At 29.7% G+C, this 21,993-nt stretch overlaps 1 protein-coding gene across 1 annotated transcript; it reads left to right on the top strand.

Annotated features, from left to right (window-relative positions):
- Nucleotides 1–622: 622 nt before the first annotated feature.
- Nucleotides 623–21,712, top strand: LOC132712724 (uncharacterized). Its single transcript, XM_060695146.1, has 10 exons — nt 623–855; nt 2,280–2,375; nt 3,527–3,622; nt 4,284–4,358; nt 5,162–5,257; nt 5,906–5,980; nt 6,856–6,963; nt 10,490–10,597; nt 12,869–12,964; nt 21,420–21,712. The coding sequence occupies exons 1-10, from the start codon at nt 716–718 to the stop codon at nt 21,529–21,531; spliced, it is 1,002 nt and encodes a 333-aa protein (XP_060551129.1). The 5' UTR covers nt 623–715; the 3' UTR covers nt 21,532–21,712.
- Nucleotides 21,713–21,993: the final 281 nt, after the last annotated feature.

Genomic DNA, 21,993 nt, shown 5'->3' on the forward strand with positions numbered 1-21,993 from the left:
ATTCTTATACGTTGTGAAATTTAAAAAAAAATCATTTTCCATTTAACTTTTTGTAGTTTATAATATAAGTTGAGAATCGCGCATTCTTTTGTTGCTTTTTATTTGCTTATTTCTTATAAAGAAATTCAGCCATTTTTATGTTAGATAATTATCCTAATTCAGTTCCTTTTTGAAAGCAAAATTAAATTTAAATATAAATCGATTTGTTTTTGTACACGCTTCTCTTCACATAGACTACAGTAGGTATTTCTATGGATATTTAAATTTCAAAAACTAATAGATTTCTGATTATATCGGAACTTGAAACGGATTTTCTCAACGATGGGTGTGGCCAGCACATTAACACGACGATTCGGCTACTCAAATATTGAAAAAATGACTAATAAATACATCTTCAAACTTGTACCAACGGAGAATACCTAAAAACAAAAAGAGAAATGTAAATCTAGGATTTCTCTATATTTACATTTTGTAAATGGCAATGGAAATAATGTTATTTAAATAAATCAATTAATATGTAATGTGGCGTGATAAAATCGATTGTTTGTTGTTTTCTTATCTGTAATTAAAAATAAATCTAAACATGTTTGTAACAGACAATGCAATGTGCATGTGACATCATATTCATTTTATTTATCAAAATTAATTCTTTACAGTTGGTACAAAGCTTTTAATCGGAGACTTTAGAGGTAATATAAGACCGGTACAAACGAAAATGGGTTCTAGTTTTTCTAAAACAGATAACGATTCTAGTAATGCAACTTCTAACAGCAAAAAGAGCAATCGTGGAAATCATAAAAAATATGAAAAGAGGTATCAGCCGCCTCAGCCTACTGATCACTCCTTGGCTTTACGGTAAGAAATTTAAACATATTGTATAATTATTAAATGGTTAATCTATTCTTAAGATTTTTTTGTTTTAATAAAACAAAAGCTTGAATGAAATTGGTAGTGATATATAACGACACATTGTGCATAAAATATAAAATCTTCACATTTTAACAGTTTTCTTTTATCTATTTGCTTAACATTAATTGATTTACTTTTATAACGGAGTGCATTTAAGCAGATTATATATTTTTTACATAAAACGTCATGATAAGCTTATCTTTTCCAAAAATTATCAAATTATCAAACTTAACCATTGTCATTTACATATTCTTTTCTTAAGAAATATTATATAGTTTAAAAAAAGTTATATAAAATAAGTATATATAGTTTCTAAATAACATTTTGATCAGTTGTCAATCAAGAAGTAACTGCATATATTACTTGTACAAATTTGAAAAATTGAAATTCTGATTTACATCCGCTTTAAGTATTCGGGTAAGAAAACTATGAGGTAACATACTATATGTATGAACCCTGTATCGTATCATACTGAAGAAGACGCCAACCAAGTGGAACTCTGTCGGAGATTTATGTTGCAATCAATGCTACATGAAATATCGAGGCTATGGAATATTTATTAATAAATTGTTCTTTATGTTTGTTATTGTTGTTTCAAATTTTCCAATAATTACATTTAAACAATGTCGAATGAGAAATCCCTAGCCAAGTCAACCATCTTTCCGATATTATGCACTATTAAATGATCTAAATATAGCTGCAATCTCAATGGTCCAAACAGCAGTCAACATAATTTTTTTATAAAATCATATTCATTTGGTGTAGTGTCATATTCACTGGATTTTGGATTTTCCCAGTCTAAAAATAGATTGAGACGAATATTCCATGATCATACACCGTAGATTGTTAAGTACGCGTGTTAATTAAAAAACAATCGCTGATTTTTGTTCTTTATGGCATATATCTCGATTAAAATATCATTACTTTACTATAATAATAAAAGGCTACACCGCAATGATGAGTATAAACTTGAATTATTTTTATTTGCGCAGCATTCGCGTAGTCGTTGCACGCCTACATGTAACACGTGCGTCTTGTTTCCCTCGCTTCAACGAGGCAAAATTAAAACATGTATATAAGTTTGTACTTTTGTTATTTTAGTATTATTTCCAAGCCTATTCATATAACTAGTGAGCCATTGAATATGATGTGATATCCCCCGGCAGAAAGTCATATTAACCTCGGCTACCGCCTCGGTAAATATGTCATCAGTCGGTGAATATCACATCATATTCAATGGCTCACTAGTCAATAATAGTATATAAACACACTTCATCATAATAGTAAAATATATAGAAGATCTACACTATTTTTATTACTATTTTTAACAATCAAATATCTGAAATAAAAGAAATTTATTTTTTTCACAGTTACAAAGGGGAGTTACAAACCGCAACAAGAAGAATTACCGACCTTAAAGAACATCTAAACAATATTCAAATGGATTTCTGTAAAAAGGAAGAGAGGTAACCTTTTTTATACAATTTTGTATATGTCTTCTATGTAACAGGCATGTAATATGTTTGAGGGTAGGGTAGATACATATACAACATTATTATATGATCTAAATATAGCTGCAATCTCATTGGTCCAAACAGTAGTCAACATAACTTTTTATAAAATCATATTCACAGGGTTTATTATCATATTCACTGGCTGAATTAGATTTTCCCAGTCTAAAAATAGATTGAGACTCATATTCAATGATCATACACCGTAGACTGTTAATTACGCGTGTTAATTTGAATAAGTGTTGCTTTTGGTTCTTTATGTCATATTTATCGATTTAAATATTATTACTTTACTATTATACTTAAAGGCTACACTGCAATGATGAGTATAAACTTGAATTATTTTTGTATGCGCAGCTTTCGCTTAGTCGTTCCACGCATAACACGTGCGTCTTCTTTCCCTCGCTTCAACGTGGCAGAATTTGTACATGTATATAAGGTTGTACATTTTGGGATTTTGTTTATTTATTAGCCTATCCATATAATAAAACAAGTATTGACAAGTGAGCCATTGCATATGATATGATATTCACCGGCAGAAAGTCATATTCAATGGCTCACTAGTCAATAATTGTGTAATTATATAGGTTATGCTCTTTATTAGAATGCCTTTAGCAACGATTTAGCGGACATTTAAATTAACAGTTTCCTTTGGTGTTTCGTGATGGAAACGCATGGTTCTGTCACGCTTTATCATACTACTGTCGTCTACTGTCAACGTTTTCCTTCATGTGTGCATTTTATTGTGCTAAACAGGCCGGACATAATACGATAGTGACAAAACGACAGTACTATATTGACAATACGATGGTGACAGTACGGTGGTGACTGTACGACAATTAGTACGACAGTGCGATGGTAACTTTACGAAAGTACAATAGACTACTATCATCGTAATTTCGTGATTCGGCACTGTTCTTTCGTAAAATCACCATCGTACTCTCGTATTGTCCCCATTGTTCTGTTGTATTTCATGTATTTCGCTCTTTTCGTCCTGAAGAACGGAACACTATAGTTAGCATAATTTAATGAAAGCCGCTGTAAAATTATCACTGTAAGATACCTTAATGAAATATGACGATATCCGTTCATTTTGTTCTATACAGGTATAAAAAGAAACTTCATTCTTTAGAGCTCAAAATCGATTCTCTATGGAAAGAACTGGAAAGTACTGAACAAGCAAAAGACGATATTATTGCAAGGTAACTAGCTTTTATAATAATGATAGTAAGTACTTCATCGATTACAGATACTTAGAAGAAAAGAAAACTATATCATTACATAATAAATCACATTGTAAATATGTTTTCATATTATGTTTATTTCCACTGTAAACATTACATTAAAATATATTTCTAGTGAAATTCAAAGTCTTAAAAATGAAAGGAGCGACATGGAAAATTAGTTGGAAATGCCATTGCTTAATTATATTTTCATCGATTGTCGATCAAGCAATAATTGCATTTATAATTTGTTAAAATTTGAAGAGTTGAAATTCTAATTTACACCCGCCATAATTATGCAGTTGATAAATATATAAGGTAAATTATTTTGAACACTGTCATTCCATACAAAGAAGTAAACGCCAACCAAGTGAAACTCCTATAATGTTCCAGTCAATGCTGGAAGAATTACCGAGTCTATGAAATTACTTTAACTAAAGTTTTTTCATTGGTGTTTCATATTTTCCACTTATTTCCTTAACACATATTTTCGTTAGGTTGAGATCGAATCTGAAACCTTCTTTTGGATATTATGCATATTCTCATATCAACATAATAGTAAAATATATATGCAATGTATAAACTATATTTACAGTAGAGTATCTATTATATTATTAAAGATATTTTTCGTTTTTAACAGTTACACAATGGAGATACAAAACAAAACAAGTGAAATTACACAGCTTGAAGAAAAGGAAAAGGATAGGGAAGAGAGGTAAGATTTTTAATTATTTAAGTTTTTGATCTTTTATGTTTTATTTACATATTATAAGTCAAAATACGAAGTAAAATGTAAGTCTTAAGCGTTAATTGACGAGGAAGTTACAGAACAAATTAAATCAAATATCACAAATACACATGAAAAATATTGAAAAGACCAAGGTGAACATAACAAGGAAAGGGACAGGCGAAAACGTTAAAGAAATAATAATGTTTTATTGGTTATTTTCTGATATATCTCCTTCAAAATGTAAAATTTAATGTAACAGCCATGTATTATGTTTGAGGTTAGGATAGATAGTTATACAACAATAATATACATTTAGCAAAGTTATAATTTGCAGTTTTTTGCGGCGTTTCGTTAAGGTAAGCGCATCGTTCTGTCATTCTTCATCTACAGTCAACAGTTTCCTTCTTGGTAATATTTTATTATGCACATTCTTAACATGGCGGAGATTGTACGATTGTGGCAAAACGACTTTACGTTGGTGACAATATGATGGTGACAGTACGATTGTGGCAGTACGACAAACAGCACGACAGTACAATGGTAACTTTACGAAAAAACAATAAATTATTATCATCGTATTTCATTTCGTGATTCGCTACAGTGCTTTTGTAATATCACCATCGTACTGTCGTATTGTCCACATTGTACTGTCATGTTTCGTGTTTTTTTTTTGTTCTAAGAGAACAAAACACAATAGTTTGCATAATTTAATGAAAGTTGCTGTAAAATTATCACTGTAATATAACTTACTTAAAAATGACGATATCCGTATATTTTGTTTTATACAGACATGAAAAGACACTTGATTCTTTAGAGCTCAAAATCGATTCTCTAAGAAACGAACTTGAAAGTACAAAACAAGAAAAAGACGATATCCTTTTAAGGTAAGCTTTTATAATAACGATTTTATGTACTTCATCGATAACAGATACTTAGAAGAAAAGGAAACAGTATCATTATATAATATAACAGATTATGCATATGTTGATAATTAAAATCAAATATATATTTCCTGTCAAATTAAAAGTCTTACTATAAAAGGAACGACATGGAAAATTAGTTGGAAATGTCATTGCTAAATTATATGTTTATCGATTGTCAATCAAGCAATAACTGCTTTTATAATTTGTTAAAATTTGAAGAATTGAAATTTTTATTTACACCCGCCTTAAGTATGCAGGTAAGAAATCTATGAGGTAAATTATTTTGAACACTGTCATTCCATACAGAGAAGAAAACGCCAACCAAGTGAAACTCTTATAATGTTCCAGTCAAAGCTGAAAGAAATACCGAGTCTATGAAATTACTTGAACTTAACGGTTTTTGTTTTCATTGATGTCTCAAATTTTCCACTTATTTCTTTAAAACATATTTTCGTTAGGTTGAGAACCGATATTTATATCGAATCTGAAACCTTCTTTTGGATATTATGCATAATCTCACATCAACATAATAGTAAAATATATACGCAATGTATAAACTATATTTACAGTAGAGTATTTAAAACTAAAGATATCCGTCGTTTTTAACAGTTACACAATGGAGATACAAAACAAAACAAGTGAAATTACACTGCTTGAAGAAAAGAAAAACGATAGGGAAGAGAGGTATGATTTTTGTGATTACAGTTTTTGATCTTTATGTTTTATTTACATAATATAAGTCAAAACACCAAGTAAAATGTAAGTTAATGCACATGCTTAACAGGCAGGAGATTGTACAATGTACGATACTGACAAAACGACAGTATGATGGTGACAAAACTAAGGTGACAGTACGATTGTGACAGTACGATGGTGAAAGTACGACAAACAGCACGATAGTACTATTGTTAACTTTACCAAGTACAATATACTATTATCATCGTAATGTCGTGATACGCTAAATGTAATTCCTTTATGTCACCATCGTACTGTCGTGTTTCGCTCTTTTCGTTCTGAAAGAACGTTCGTTTCATAATTTAATGAAAGCCGCTGTATAAGTATTACTGAAAGATAACCTAACAAAATATGATGATATCCGTCCATTTTGTTTTATATAGATATCAAATAAGCAATATGCAAAAGTTAATGAAGCAGTTACTGCACATATAACTTGTACCAATTTGAAAATTGTAATTCGAATTTACATCGGTTCCGCTTTTAGTATTCAGGTAAGAAAATTATGAGGTAAAATACAATGAACACTGTATCGTATCATACTGAAGGAGAAGACGGCAAACAAATAGACCCCGTCGGAGACTTTATTGAGTTTATTGAATATCTATTTATAAATTGTTCTTTACGCTTGTTATTGGTACTTCAAATTATCCAATGATTGCGTTTAAACATAGTCGAATGAAAGATTCATAGCCAAAATTCTACCTTCCTTCCGATATTTTTCATTTACACACTTGAACATGATAGTGAAATATACACAAAATGTTTATTACTATTTTTACAATCAAGTACATGAAATAAGAGAAATTTACCTTTTTTTACAGTTACAAAAGGGAGTTACTAACCAAAACAAGTAGAATTACCGAGCTTGAAAAACATCTTAAAAATATTCAACAAGATTACTGTAAAAAAGAAAAAGATAATGAAGAGAGGTAACATTTTTATAAAATGTTGTATTTGTCATCTTTGTAACAGACATGTATTGTGTTTTAGGGTTACCGTAGTAAAGATACATATGCAACAATAATATAGGTTATGCTCTTTATTAGAATGCCTTTAGAAACGATTTAGCAGAAAATTAAAAGTAACGGTCCCCTGCGTTGTTTCGTGATGGAAAGCGCGTCGTTCTGTCACCATACTGTCAACGTTTTCTTGCATGTTTATATTTTAATGCACATGCTTTACAGGGCAAGAGATAGCACGATTGTGACAAAATGACAGTACAATGATGACAATACGATGGTGACAGTACGATGGTGACAGTATGACATAGGTACGCCATACGATGGTAACCCATGCGACAGTACAATGTATTATTACCCCTCACTTTTTTCGTAATGTTAATTTCCCATAGGCTTCTGGGAGTTATTCTTACTGTTAATGCATGTGTACCACGTACGTGACTAAGAATTTTGTACTGTAACATAGGTAACAGTATTTTTAACAGTATACAATCTGGTCACGTGGTCTATTTTCTATATAAAATGAAATAAAATGGCCGCCATTTTTTTCTCGATTCATTCTAATTTCCGACGTTAAACCCCGATATGACATTAACATCTTATTTGGAGTAACAATGACACTAATACAATTTAGTTGTTTGCACCCTGGTGTGCTTTTAGCGTATACAATATCTTTTTGTTAAATAGTCAAAAAGTAAACATCCGTTTACAACGGAGGTAATTGCAATGTAAATAATTATGTGTCAAACTGGAACATGCAGACGATTTAAGCATGTAACAAAAGATTATTTAACAATTTTAATCAGTGAAACGTTACAGATATTGTGGACAGACATAGGATAATCATCTTTCTTTTTTCAAAAACTGACGAAGAATAATCTGGATACAGAAGGCTCAGCTTTCACATTGCATAACCTTATTAATGGGTTAGTGTTTTGTTTTCAAAATGAACACAGCGTATTGTATGTTAATGACTGGTAGATTTCATATCTTGCTTAAAAAATAAAAGAAAATTTCTCAAGTAGGCATGAAGTACACTTAAAACTTAAAAGGTAAGGACAGTTTAGTTGTTGTTACTCTTTATTTAGTTTTGTTACAGTTAGATTGAGTTGACAATTTCAGATCTTCACAGTATTTTTCTTCGGGGTAATAAAATAAATAACACATGGGTTTGTGAGTGACAGTAAAAATATCATCCCTCGTAAAAATACTTTTACCTTCGGCGGATGATATTTTTACTGTTACCCACAAACCCATGTGTTATTTATATACTATCATCATCGAATAGTCATGTGTCGCCACTGTACTTTTGTAATATCATCATCGTACTGTCTTATTGTCAACACTGTCGTACCTCGCGCTATTTCTTCTGAGAGAATATAATACAATAGCTTGCATAATGTAATGAAAGATGCTGTAATATTATCAATTTAAGATGTCCCAACAAACTATGACGATATCCGTCCATTTTTTTATACATATATCAAATGACACTTGATTCTTTAGAGCTCGAAATCGATTTTCTGAGGAACGAACTGGAAATAACTAAACAAAAACAAAACAATATCCTTACAAGGTAACTAACTTTTATAATAGCTATATTATGTAGTACTACTACAACGATAACAGATACTTAGAAGATGAAAAAACAGTAGCTTAGATATTATATCACATTGTGTATATGTATATGAAAATTACTATAAATTCTATCTTTCGAGTAAAACTCAAAGACTTACAAATGAAAGGAACGACATTGAAAATTTGTTAGACACGTCATTGCTAAATTATATTTTTATCGATTGTCAATCAAGCAATAGCTGCATTAATAATTTGTTCAAATTTGAAGAATTGAAATTCTACTTTACACCCGCTTTAGGTGTTCAGGTAAGAAATCTATGAGGTAAATTATTTTGAACACTGTTATTTCATACAGAGAAGAAGACGCCAACCAAGTGAAACTCCTACAAAGTTCCAGCTTCAAGAAATACCGAGTCTACGAAATTACTTGAACTTAACGTTTTGTTTTTCATTTGTTGTTTTATTTCTTTAAAACATATTTTCGTTAGGTCAAGCTCCAATACGATATAACCTTCTTTTGAATATTATGCATTTTCTTATATTAATATTATAGTAAAATATATACGCAATATATAAACTATATTAACAGTGGGGTATCTGAAATTAAAGATATTTGTCGTTTTTACAGTTACACAATGGAGATAATAAACAAAACAAGTGAAATTTCACAGCTTGAAGAAAAGAAAAACGATAGGGAACATTATAGTTCTTTATCTTTAAGTCAAGATACGAAGTAAAATGTAAGCCTTAAGCGTTAATTGTTGTTGGAGTTACAAGAGGGAGCTATGAACCAAATTAAATCATATATCACAAAAACAAGAGCACATGAAAATTATTGAAAACGACAAACATGTAGGAAAGGGAGCGGGAAAAATGTAAAAGAAATAATAATGTTTTATTTTTTATTTTCTGATAAATATTTCTTCTACAAAATGTAAAATTCAATGTAATAGACATGTATTATGTTTGAGGGTAGGAAATATACATTTACAACAATAATATACATTTAGCGGAGTAACATTATTTGCGGCGTTTCGTTAGGGCAAGCGCATCGTTCTGTTGCACTTCATCAACGTACTGTCGCCTACAGTCAACAATTTCATTCATGTTAATATTTCATTATGCACATGCTTAACCAGTTCGGATGTTGTACAATACTGACAAAACGACTGTCCGATGTTGACAATACGATGGTGACAGTACAATTGTGACAGTACGATGGTGACAGTACTACAAACAACATGACAGAACTATTGTTAATTTTACGAAAGTACAATGTACTATTTTCACCGTAATGACGTGATTCGCTAAATGTAATTCCTTTATGTCAACATCGTACTGTCGTATTCGCTCTTTTCGTTCTGAAAGAACGAAACACGATAGGTTGCATAATTTAATGAAAGCCGCTGTTAAATTATAACTGCAAGATAACCTAACGAAATATGACGATATCTGTTACTTTTGTTTTAATATAAATATATCAAAATAATCAATAGTCAATCAAGCAATTACGGCATATATAACTTGTACAAATTTGAATAATTGAAAATCTAATTAACATCCGCCTTAAGTATTTGGGTAAGAAAACTATGAGGTAAAATACAATGAAGTCTGTATCGTATCATACTGAAGAAGAAGACGCCACCAAATCAAAACTCCGTCGGAGATTTATGTTGCAATTAAAGCTACATAAAATATCGAGTCTTTGGAATATTAATTAATCAATTGTTCTTTATGTTTGCTATTGTTGTTTCAAATATTCCAATAATTGCGTTTAAACAAAGTCGAATGAGAAAGTGATAACCAATTCAACCTTCTTCCGACACACTTTACATATTAATAGTAAAATATATACAAAATATTATTTACAATGTTAACAATCAAGTACCTGAATATGAAAAATGTACCTTTTTCACAGTTACAAAAGGGAGTTACAAACCAAAACAAGTAGAATTACCCGTCTTGAAGAACATCTTATAATATTCAACAGGATTACTTTACAAAAAACAAAAGATAGGGAAGAGAGGTAACATTTTTATAAAACTTTGTATATGTCTTCTAGGGGCGTGAGGGATGTTGCACTTTTTCATTATCCCTCATGTACAGACTCAATCAAACCGAGTCTGCAATTCTTATGTTATTTTGTTGTGATTAATGCTTCCGAGGGATCACTTTGTTTCCAGAATTTTGTACTTCACAATAGCAGGTGTCAAGTGCCGTGTGGCAGCCGTAAAAAGTTGCCCCGTACTTCACTTCAGTGTGGTTATATTTTATGGTCCTTCGGGATCATTGATGCCAACACTATAAAGTGTTGAGAATTGAGTACCGCTCAAGCCGGTGCTAGGGGGCGTGAGGGATGTTGCACTTTTTCATTATCCCTCATGTACAGACTCAATCAAACCGAGTCTGCAATTCTTATTTTTATTTTGTTGTGATTAATGCTTCCGAGGGACCACTTTGTGTCCAAAGTTAAAAAGATCTAATGTTTTAAATACGTATTTGTAGCTTATGCTATCGAATGCTTTTTCAAAATCAGCAAAAAATAGAAGTCCCGGTTTATCATTCTTTTCTGCATACTCTATCACATCATAAAGCAATCTTATATTTTCACCTATGTATCGCCCTTTAATGAAACCTGTTTGACTATCATCAATGAGTGTATTTAACACCCGTTTAATTCTATTAGCGATAACCTTTGTAAGTATTTTATAATCTACATTCAGTGAACTTATTGGTCGCCAGTTTGACAATATTGATAAATCTTTATTTGGTTTTGGAATTAGAGTTATTTAACCTTGTGCTTGTAGCTGACTGAGACAATTAATTTCAAAAGAAAAATTCAGAGCACTTATCAAATCATCTTTTAAATAATTCCAAAATATTTTATAAAATTCTATACTTAAACCATCTGAACCTGGACTTTTTCCATTTTTCATATCTTTGATGGCAGTTTCGCATTCAGTTTGCGTAATAATTCCTTCACAAGATTGTTTTTCGTTTTCATTTAGTTTTGGTGTTGTTTCGCCATTGAAAAAATTGTAATTTGAGGGAGTTTCGTCTTGAATGGTATATAGATTCTCATAGTATTTTTTCTGTTCATTTAAAATGTCTGTCTGATTTGTTAAAATATTACCATTTGCATTTAAACATTTTATAAGTTTACTTTCCGCATTTCTTTTTTCTAATCCTTTTAGTAATTTTATATTTCTTTCGCCATTATTTATTTAGTAACTTTTTATTCTAGTAATTACACCATTAATACTTTTAGTATATAAGTTATCCAACTCTGCTTTTTTGATATCTAGTTCTTTTTTTAAATTGTCATTAAAATTTTCTAATTTAGTTTCTATTTCATCAATTTCTTTGACAAGTTTGGTTAGTTTTTCTCTTTCGATTTTCTTTTTATACTTTGAATATTTAATTGTTTCATTTCGAATAGTACTTTTAATTACTTCCCATCTGGTTTGTGGATTTGCTAGTATATTTAATTGTCGTATTTTTTCTTGATATTCTTTATCAAAGAGAAGACTTTTGTTTAATTTAAAAACCCCTGGGCCTCTTTTAACTAAATCAAAACTGATATTGAAAAATGCAATTGAATGATCTGATCTAAAGCTGGTTTTGATTCTTGTAGTTTTAACAAAATTTACTAAATCATTTGAAACAAGAAAATAATCCAACCTGCATGCTATATTTGCATGTGTTTTCGATCGCCATGTAAATCGTTTGCTTTGTGGATTTTGGATCCTATAAATATCTAAAAGCTGGTATGTTTGTATAATATTTGTAATTTTTTGACGACATTTTAAATGAGTAAAAGCATTTCCTCCCTGTTTGTCGATGTTAGGATCAATTATTGTGTTAAAGTCTCCTCCTATTATAAAAACATGTTGTATTTTGTCTTTTAAAAATAACTCTAATTTTTGAAAGAGGTCTACATCATCCTTGTTTGGACCGTATATATTTATTATTATTATTTCTTTATTTTCAATATTTACTTTAATTGCCAACAATCTACCAATTTCAATTTCATATTTTTCTAGAATTTGTATTTTCAAATCATTTCTGAACAAGATAGCAACACCTTTTTGATTATTCGAATTGCCACTACATATAATTGTACCATCCCAGTCATTTTCCCATTCATCTTTACAAGTTTCTTTAAAATGTACCTCTTGAAGTAAACATATATCAACTTTTTCTGATCTTAACCAATGAAAAACGCTCGTTCGTTTAGTTTTACTGGATAATCCATTTACATTATATGTAAAGAAAGAAGTATTTGGGTTTTTTACAGATATAAAATGACACTTAATTCTTTAGAGCTGAAAATCGATTCTCTAAAGGACGAACTGAAAAGGACTAAACAAGAAAAAATCGATAGGCTTACAAGGTAACTTTTGATTATATAAAAATGTTATGTACCTAATCGATAACAGATACTTAGAAGAAAAAAGAAAAGGGTAGATAATTGTCATTTCCGAATAACTTTTTATAGATTTAAATCAGGAGGGCGGTGTGAGGGTAAATAATATTATGTTTTAATTTTCTTTTTCTGATGATTATATTTTCTTTAAAATATTAATGACATGTTTTATATTTGAGGGTATGATTTATACTTTGACAACAATAATATACATGTAGGTTATGCTCTTTACTAGAATATCTTTAGTAACGATTTAGCGGAACTCAAAATTTACTGTATTCTGTGGTATTTCGTAAGGGTCAACGCATCGTTCTGTCACAGTTAACAGTACGTAAGACAGCAAGACGGTACGATGGTAACTGTACGAGAGAACAACATGCTATCATGATCGTACTGTCCTCTTTCGTAATGTCAGCATCGTACTATTGTATTGTCACAAGTGTACTGTCGTGTTTCGCGCTTTTCGTCTGGAACACGATAGATGCATGGTTTAATGAAAGCCACTGTAACATTATCACTGTAAGATAACTTAGCGAAATATGACGATATCCGTCCATTTTGATTTATACAGATATAAAATAACACTTGATTCTTTAGAGCTAAACATCGATTCTCTAAAGAACGAGCTGGAAAGGACTAAACAAGAAAAAAACGATATCCTTACAAAGTAACTAGGTATTATAATAGTAATGTTATGTGATTGATCAATAACAGATACATAGAAGAAAAAGGAAAGAGTACCATTAGATTATGTATCACATTGTATAGTTGTTATAATAGTTTGTTTATTTAAACTTTGAAAATAACATTAGAATCTATATTTCAAGTGAAATTCAAAGGCTTACAAATAAAAGGAACGACATCGAGAATTATTTGGAATGTCATTGCTAAATTAAACATTAAATGATTGTCAATCAAGCATTAAGTGCATAATTTTATATAACTTGATTAAATTTGAAGAATTGAAATTCTAAGTTACACCCGCTAAGAAACATATGAGGTTAATTATTTTGACACTGTATCGTTTCATACAGAGAAAGAAATCGTAAATCAAACAAATCTTTGTTGGGGTTTTATGTTGCTGTAAATGCTACATGAAATACTGAGCCATATTTTTGTTCGAATGAGAAACTCGGTGCCAATATGACCTTTTTTTCGATATTATGCATTTTCTCATGTCAACATAATAGTTTTTTTTAATTTCAGTAACCATAGGTTACCCATTTATTTTTCCCAATAATAAACATATTTTTACACACATACAAAAAATACACAATACATTCAAACTTAGATTATCTTTTTGAATAATAATATATAATACATGTTACAAGTACTAATTCGAATAAAGATTTTAATTTTTAAAAATTCTATGGGAGTTTTTTGTTTTTGTTTTATAATGTAATATATTTTTAAATTACAATCTAAGCTGTCGATAATTAAACTCTTTATGTCCAACATATAACAAGAAATGTTATAACATTATTCTTATTTTTCTGTTGACTGTGAGAAAAAAGTATATTTCTACTTTGAATGTTTATACTATTTGATTGATTGTAACATAATACATTTTTAATGAAGAAATAAACTCATAATTATAGCATGCTATTTACATTCTTAATTAATGTTTTCCAAAAACACTTCTGATTTTCATATTATTCTTATAAAAAAAACAACAATTATATCTTCAAATCTTCATTAAAGATACAACAACAACCGACAGTAATCCTGTATATAATATATATATATATATATATATATATATATATATATATATATATATATATATATATATATATATATATATATATATATATTCACACATATCTTCACTTACAGGGCCTATTTATAAGACCGAGTTGAGTGGCATTATTTCATGCAGTCAGTTTTTATATATGCCACTATGTAGGCATATAATGACATTTCCAAACAACAGAACTAAGGGGTACTAAGTTATATAACTATATATTTAGTTTTACCATAGGTGAAAACATATTGACCAATAACATAAAACCCCATTAAAAATATATACATTTGTGGGACATATATCATTTACTACTAAAACCGGCCTACGGGCACTATGTTAGAAGGGTAGCCTACGCCCCTATACATCGTTTTAAACATGCCAGAGTTGCGAGGCCTTATGTATGCCCCACATTAAATATAAACCCCACAAGTATGGTCTCAAATAGACCGATGCCCCGTAAATGGAGGAATGTGACTGTATATATATATATATAATAGCCAACTTATGTCTTTACAACAACAACAACAAAAAACAGTAAATATAAAATGATACAGGTATTATATCACCAGTCAATTTTCCAACTAAAGAAATTACATCAAAACAATTCACTTGTAAATACATAACCCACATAAACCCTTACCCGGAGAGAAAAAAAAAACATACACATTTACTGATAAAACATGTTTAAGGTATCACACTAGAAAAGGTAGTGAAAAATTAATAGTGCTAATAGAAACACTTTATTCATTTTGATGTTTTTTTTTTAATGTTTTAGACAGCTTGACAGTAGAGAAGTAAAAAGAAGAGAAAAAAAATATAAAAAAAGGATAGAGAAAAAAAACCTATATAAAAGGTTTTTGGTGCCAACTACTATAGTTTTCGTTAAGCGGTAACCTTACATATAAATGAACTGGCAAGTAATTCTTTCTTGGAGGAATTTTTCAGGTTTTGGTGGGGGAAGAATGATTAAATTATAAACATTCAGATTTTGGTGGGGGAAGAGTTTAGAAATAATTATGAATAAATTATAAACATGTAGTAACACCCTTACAAACTTATTATAAATCTAATTTAAATCTAAAAGAAAAGACATCACAATCATAAGGGGCTCACTTAAATATTGAATTTTCCCCATGCTTTTTCAAATTCATTATGCTTGAATGACTGTTTGGACATATATTTATCAATTTTATAACTGGCACACAGTTGTTGTTTAAAAGTTCCTATATCAGGCCTTAATTGTTTTAATCTACAGTTACTGTAATATATGTAATATTTGGCATTTAATATTATTTTATTTATAACATCATCAAGATGAGCACTGCCAAACAATATACCTAACTGACTCCAGGTTTGAATATTAAGGTGGCATCTATCATTAATATAAACTTGTAGTTGTTCCCAAAAATGTTGTGTTACATCACAGCCATAGAAAAGATGAATCAATGTTTCTTTTTCATTATGACAAAATGAACAATTATCATCATTGATTATATTCGTTTTCTTAAGCAAATAGTTTGTTGCAAGAATTCTATGGTTTAATCTATTAATACTGAAACCATATTAACTTTGGGTCCTCTGTATATTTGAAAACCAAATTATACAAAGAATTATTTTCAAAACATCCGCTGTTATTTATGTTCCTTATATCATTTTTCCACCTTTGTAATGATTTGGGTACTGTTTTTCAGATTGCATTGCTCTATATATAGAACGGCATCCTTTTTTATCTCTATTAATTATATATATAGGATTTGGAATAGGTGTGTTATATTTATGTTGTTTTGGTGAATCTTGAACATTTTCTTTTCTTAAAAATTCTTTTACTGAAGCTACTATACCTCTATGTTCTAAAAAAATTAGTTCTAATATTAAATATTGAGGAAAATTCATCATATGTATAAAACTCCCCTTCTTGGTTGATAAGATCTCCTATAAAAAGAATACCACCTATTATCCATCTATTTAAACAAATACTAGAGTTTCCTATTTTTATGCTTGGATTATACCATAAGTTCACAAAATAGTACTGCTTAGTATTACATAGTTTTAAATTCATAGAAAGTGTATAATAACTATAAATAACATCTCTCCAAAAAGGATTAATGTCTGAATGTAATTTTGTCTTAAAATAATCTGTTCCAAATTTATACATTTCTTTTATGAAAGGGTTAGTTCCTTCAACCAATTGGCAGTATTTGTTATTTGAGTTCAGAAGCCTTCTGAGCCATATAGCTTTTAAACTGCACATACAACATTTAAGGTCTATCATTTTAATCCTCCAAATTTATATATTCTTGAGTTATAATAATTCTTTTGACTTTATCTCTACCATTATTCCAAAGAAACTTAAAGAATAGGTTTTGTATTTCATTTATTTTAATCAAATGTGGATTTTGTATACTTAAAATAAGATGGTTCAATTTTGCTAGGGCAATTGATTTTATAATGACTAGTTTGCCAATTGGAGAAAGTATTCTTTTTGACCAGTTTGCAAATAGTTTCTTTATTTCTTCTATTTATAAGTCATAGTTTAGTTCTACTATTTTCTTTAAATCAGTAGAAAATTGTACACCAAGCAAAGTAAAAACATCATTATTCCAATCAAGGTTGTATTCAGGGCATAAAATCATAATACTGTTTCTATTTGTACCAAACCAAACAACCTTTGTTTTCTCCTTGTTTATATAAAGGCCTGAAATTTTAGCATAGAATTTTAATATCAGCATTGATGTTATAAGAGACTGTTCTGTGCCATCTAAGAATAAACTTGTGTCATCTGCATATTGAGAAATGTTATACTCAGTTCCATTTATTTTGATTCCTTTAATATTTTGGTTTTTCCTAATTAATATTGAAAGTATTTCAGCACATAGAATGAACAAGTACGGTGACAGGGCATCACCTTGACGACAACCCCTCTGAAGTGAGAACCACTCTGACATGTGTCCATTAATAATAACGCATGATTCTGTATTTGTGTAAAATAATTTAATCCAAGACTTTATTGAGGGTTCAAAATTAAAAAACTCGATGACTTTGTGCATAAAATTCCATGACACAGTATCAAATGCAGCTGCAAAATCAATTAAAAGCAATAACCCTGGAATGTTATTCTTTTCAGAGTGAAAAAATAAATCATAAAGCATTCTTATGTTGGAAGCCATTAGCCTGCATGGCAAGAACCCAGTTTGATCTTCATTTATAATATCTTTTAAGTTATTTTTCAGTCTTAAGGCTATTGAGGATGATGCAATTTTGTACGAGACATTTAATAAAGAGATAGGTCTCCAATTTTTCAAATACAATTTATCTTTGTTTCCTTTAGGAATACAAGTTATAACTCCTTGTCTCTGAGTAACTGAAAGTTTCCCTATATAATATGCATAATTAACTGATCTAACAAGTAAAAGTCCAATATCACACCAGAATTTTTTTTATAAAATTCAACAGTAAAACCATCATTTCCTGGGCTTGTATTGTTTGACATTCGTTTTAAAGAATCTAACATTTCATTATAGGTAAATTCTCCCTCAATTGATAGCTTACAATTGTCTGACAATTAAGGTATGTTAGACCCCCAAGAAGTTCTACCAAGGATATGTTATCTACTTCCCTCAATTTGTATAAATTCTCATAAAAACACTTCACTTCAACCAAAATTTCTTCTTGAGTTCTTAAAATCTGACCATTTTCTGAGATTAGAAAATTCATTAATTTTGAAAAATAGTTTCTGTTTTCAAGATTGCAAAAATACTTTGTGGGTTTCTCGCCTTCTAGTATTCATTTGGCTTTGGATCTTATGAAATTACCTTCCATTTTTTTCTTTCTCAAATTTAAAAGCTCTAATTTTTAGGCGTCCAGCAATTTATAATTAATAATTTGTTCTTTTTCAATTTTCTCTATTTCTTTAGTGAGACTCTTTTCTTTATCTACCTCTATTTTTTCTTATGTGAGGAATAGCTTATAGTCATTCCTCTAATATTCATTAATAATGTCTCAAAAAATAATTGGTCATTTATATCAAATCTCAAAACAGATAGAGGAAAACATTAATATTATTATTTTCTGGTACATTTGTTGCATGTTGGGTCTTGTATCTAACATAACCGTTTTTACTTTATTTACATAAATATCGTCTAGAAGAAGGGAATTGTTAAATTTCCAATATGAATTACCATTTTGAAATTTTCCAAACTCTAATGACATGAAAATTAAAGAATGATCTGTGCGATATCCAGGTAAAATCTTAGTATTGTCAAGATCAGTATAGAGATAGTCTGAAATTAAAAAAAAAATCAAGACGCGCCTTTTTAATGGGATTTCTTCTAAATAAAGCGTGCATTAGGGTTATTCAAGTGCAAATAATTAAAAGAATCAGCATCTGGATTTAAAACTAAATTAAAGTCTCCAGCAAGAATGAATATGGAGTCTTCAAATTTGCCATTTTTTCTGAGGCATTGTCATAGAAATTTGGATTGTCCCTATTTTGGCCATAAATATTAACAAGAATTATATTCTTGTCACAAATACTACAATTAAGTATAAGTAAATTTCTTTCAAGATCTTTTTCAATACTGATCAGCTTATAATCAAATTATTGTTGATAAAAATTGAAACACCACGTGATTGACTATTAAAATTTGAAAAATAGGTTTCGTACTCCCACATAGAACGTATATATTTTCCTTTTTAGTGGAGAAGTGAGTGACTTGTAACATACAAATGGAATATTGTTTACTTTTCAGATAATTAATTACATCTTTTTGTTTTGCCCTGTCAACCATTCCCTGAACATTCATGCTAACAAAAGATATCTTATTAGTCATAGATTACGTTTGATGGTACATTTATACTTTTTAGAAATTGATAAAACATGGGAAAAAATAAATATGAAAATACTTCTATAAATTCTGGTACGTTCCACTGTATAGAATTCCTCTCCACAAAATAGTAGAAGAAACTCGAACCTTCCACCAAAACCCTTAAAAAAACTTTAATGTCATTGTTGATTAAATAGAAAAAAAATCATGTTTAATGTATTTTAGCTTTTAAAAATGGAAAAGGTAAACAACTTTAGAAAATGCTAAACAGTAAAAAACTTATTCAAGTTGGTATCTATGTTTGCATATTTTCATGATTCCTCTTAATATATAATCTAAACAATGCTAATAGCTACCATAAGTCCTGATGAAAAATCAGTTTTAGTTGAACAATAATGCAAACCTAGTTCCTTAAAAAGGTAAACAAAGAAAAGAGAAAAAAAATCAAAATACACAATGAAGCAATAATTTTGTACACAAAAAAAGTGATTAAGTTGTACAACAGTTTTTAATTACAGTCCGTGATTGTATGATATTATCATTCAATTTCTTAATTTTCCTGATGCTTTTCAGTTTAAATAAATAATTTACTAAATTACTTACAAACAGAATAGTCACTGACAAGCATATATACTGTTATACCGTGCCTCATGGACTTTGAAATGTAAGCTTGACCACTCAAATTCACCAGCTAGTGCCCTACATACTGTACCGTCACTGAAATTGTTGCAAAATACACCACAAAGAATCGTGCTCACGTAAACAAGAGTCATATAATGTTATTTAAATATTTGCAGACTACAGAAAAAGCGCATATATACGTGTATTTTCTTAAACATAATATGCATAAGTTAAACATCGCGAAAATACCTCATATTACTTTTAAATTATAGAAGATGAAATATAGCGTCTTTAGCTTAATGTAATATTCAGTAAGTAAATATAAATGCTTTTTTAAAACCTAACACAAATACTTGGATTCCAGCGTTGAAATTCGTGTTACTAACATCTTCACTTCCTCTCTAACACTGTTAATCTCTTTCTGAACATCTGCTCTTATTGAGTGTTTTAAATCATCAAGTTTCTTAGTAAGAATTGATTTTGTTATCATTTCTTTCATTTTCGTTTCAATGAATTCCTGTGAGGCAAGTTTGTCCAACTTGTCCTGCATGTTCTTTAGTAAGTCGCTCATATCATCAGAGGTAGTATATGATTTTAAATGTTTATCCAGAGTAGGTTGTGTTAAAACATCACTATGTTTATCATTTTGTTTGCCTGTTTTCTGTGTCTTAGGTAGTGCTACTGGACTAACAGGAAGAGATGTATCGGCCTCTGAATTCTCGTCTAATTGTTTCACTCCCTTAACTACTTTCGACCTAGCCCTCGCTCCAGCTGCAGTATCCTTATCCTTATCTTTTACCATTTTGCAGTATTATTGCAATGTTTATCTGTCAATACACACTGTTATATGCAGAAAAACAAGCACATACTGTTATTGTCGACCGAACACGCCCAGATAAGCTACGTGTTACACGTGAAAATCGTGCGATTTCTCATAAACTATTGTTTACCTTTCTTATTCAATTAATCATCCTTTTCCAAAATAAAAGCAAAAACCGTTTACAGATTCATAATCTGCATTAAATTTCCATTCAGATACATATTTTTCTAAACGTTTATATCCAATATTACACTTTTAAATCAATTTTTCCCTGCTGTTAACGAAAAACACGTTTACTTCGTATAGCAACCTTGACCTTGAAAAAAAAAATCTGTCAGCATAATAGTTAAATATATACCCAATATATAAACTATATTTAAGTATCTAACATTAAGATATTTATCTTTTTTACAGTTACAAAAGGGAGTTGCAAAGCAAAACAAGTGAAATCATACAGCTTGAAGAACGTCTGAAAAATGTTCAACAGGGTATCTGTAAAAAGGAAAAAAACATGGAAGAGAGGTAAGTCTTTGCAAAATGTTGTTTTTGATCTTTATGATTTATTCGCATATTTTCGGTCGAGGTACCAAATAAAACGTAAGTCTTAGGCATTTATCTTTATTGTAGCTACAAGAGGGAGTTACAAAACAAATTTAATCAAATATCAAGCTATCAAGAGAGTATGCAAACTATTGATAAAGACCAACATTAAAAAGGAAAGGAGCGGGGAAAAAGTAATGAACACAATGCTTTATTGTGCATTTTCTGATGAATTTGTCTTCTTCGAAATGTAAATATTATAAACATATATTATAATTGAGGGCAGGGTAGATACTTATACTACAACAATGATATTTAATGCTCTTTATAAGAATGCCTTTAGTAACAATTGAGGAAATTTAAGTTTACAGTCACCTGCAGTGTTTCGTTAGGGTCAGCTTTCTGTCGAGCTTCATCATCGTACTGTCGCCTAACGTCAGTATTTTCA

The sequence above is a fragment of the Ruditapes philippinarum genome, unplaced genomic scaffold (genome assembly GCF_026571515.1).
Source record: "Ruditapes philippinarum isolate M1 unplaced genomic scaffold, ASM2657151v2 ctg13639_1_1_1_1, whole genome shotgun sequence".
Lineage (NCBI taxonomy): Eukaryota > Metazoa > Mollusca > Bivalvia > Venerida > Veneridae > Ruditapes > Ruditapes philippinarum.

What these genes read in the sequence shown, in the direction of transcription:
- LOC132712724 (XM_060695146.1), top strand. Translation starts at nt 716, where the DNA reads ATGGGTTCTAGTTTTTCTAAAACAGATAACGATTCTAGTAATGCAACT. An exon ending in AAAGACGATATTATTGCAAG is followed by an intron (nt 3,623 to 4,283) that starts GTAACTAGCTTT and finishes CGTTTTTAACAG; the next exon opens with TTACACAATGGAGATACAAA. An exon ending in ACAAAAGATAGGGAAGAGAG is followed by an intron (nt 10,598 to 12,868) that starts GTAACATTTTTA and finishes GGTTTTTTACAG; the next exon opens with ATATAAAATGACACTTAATT.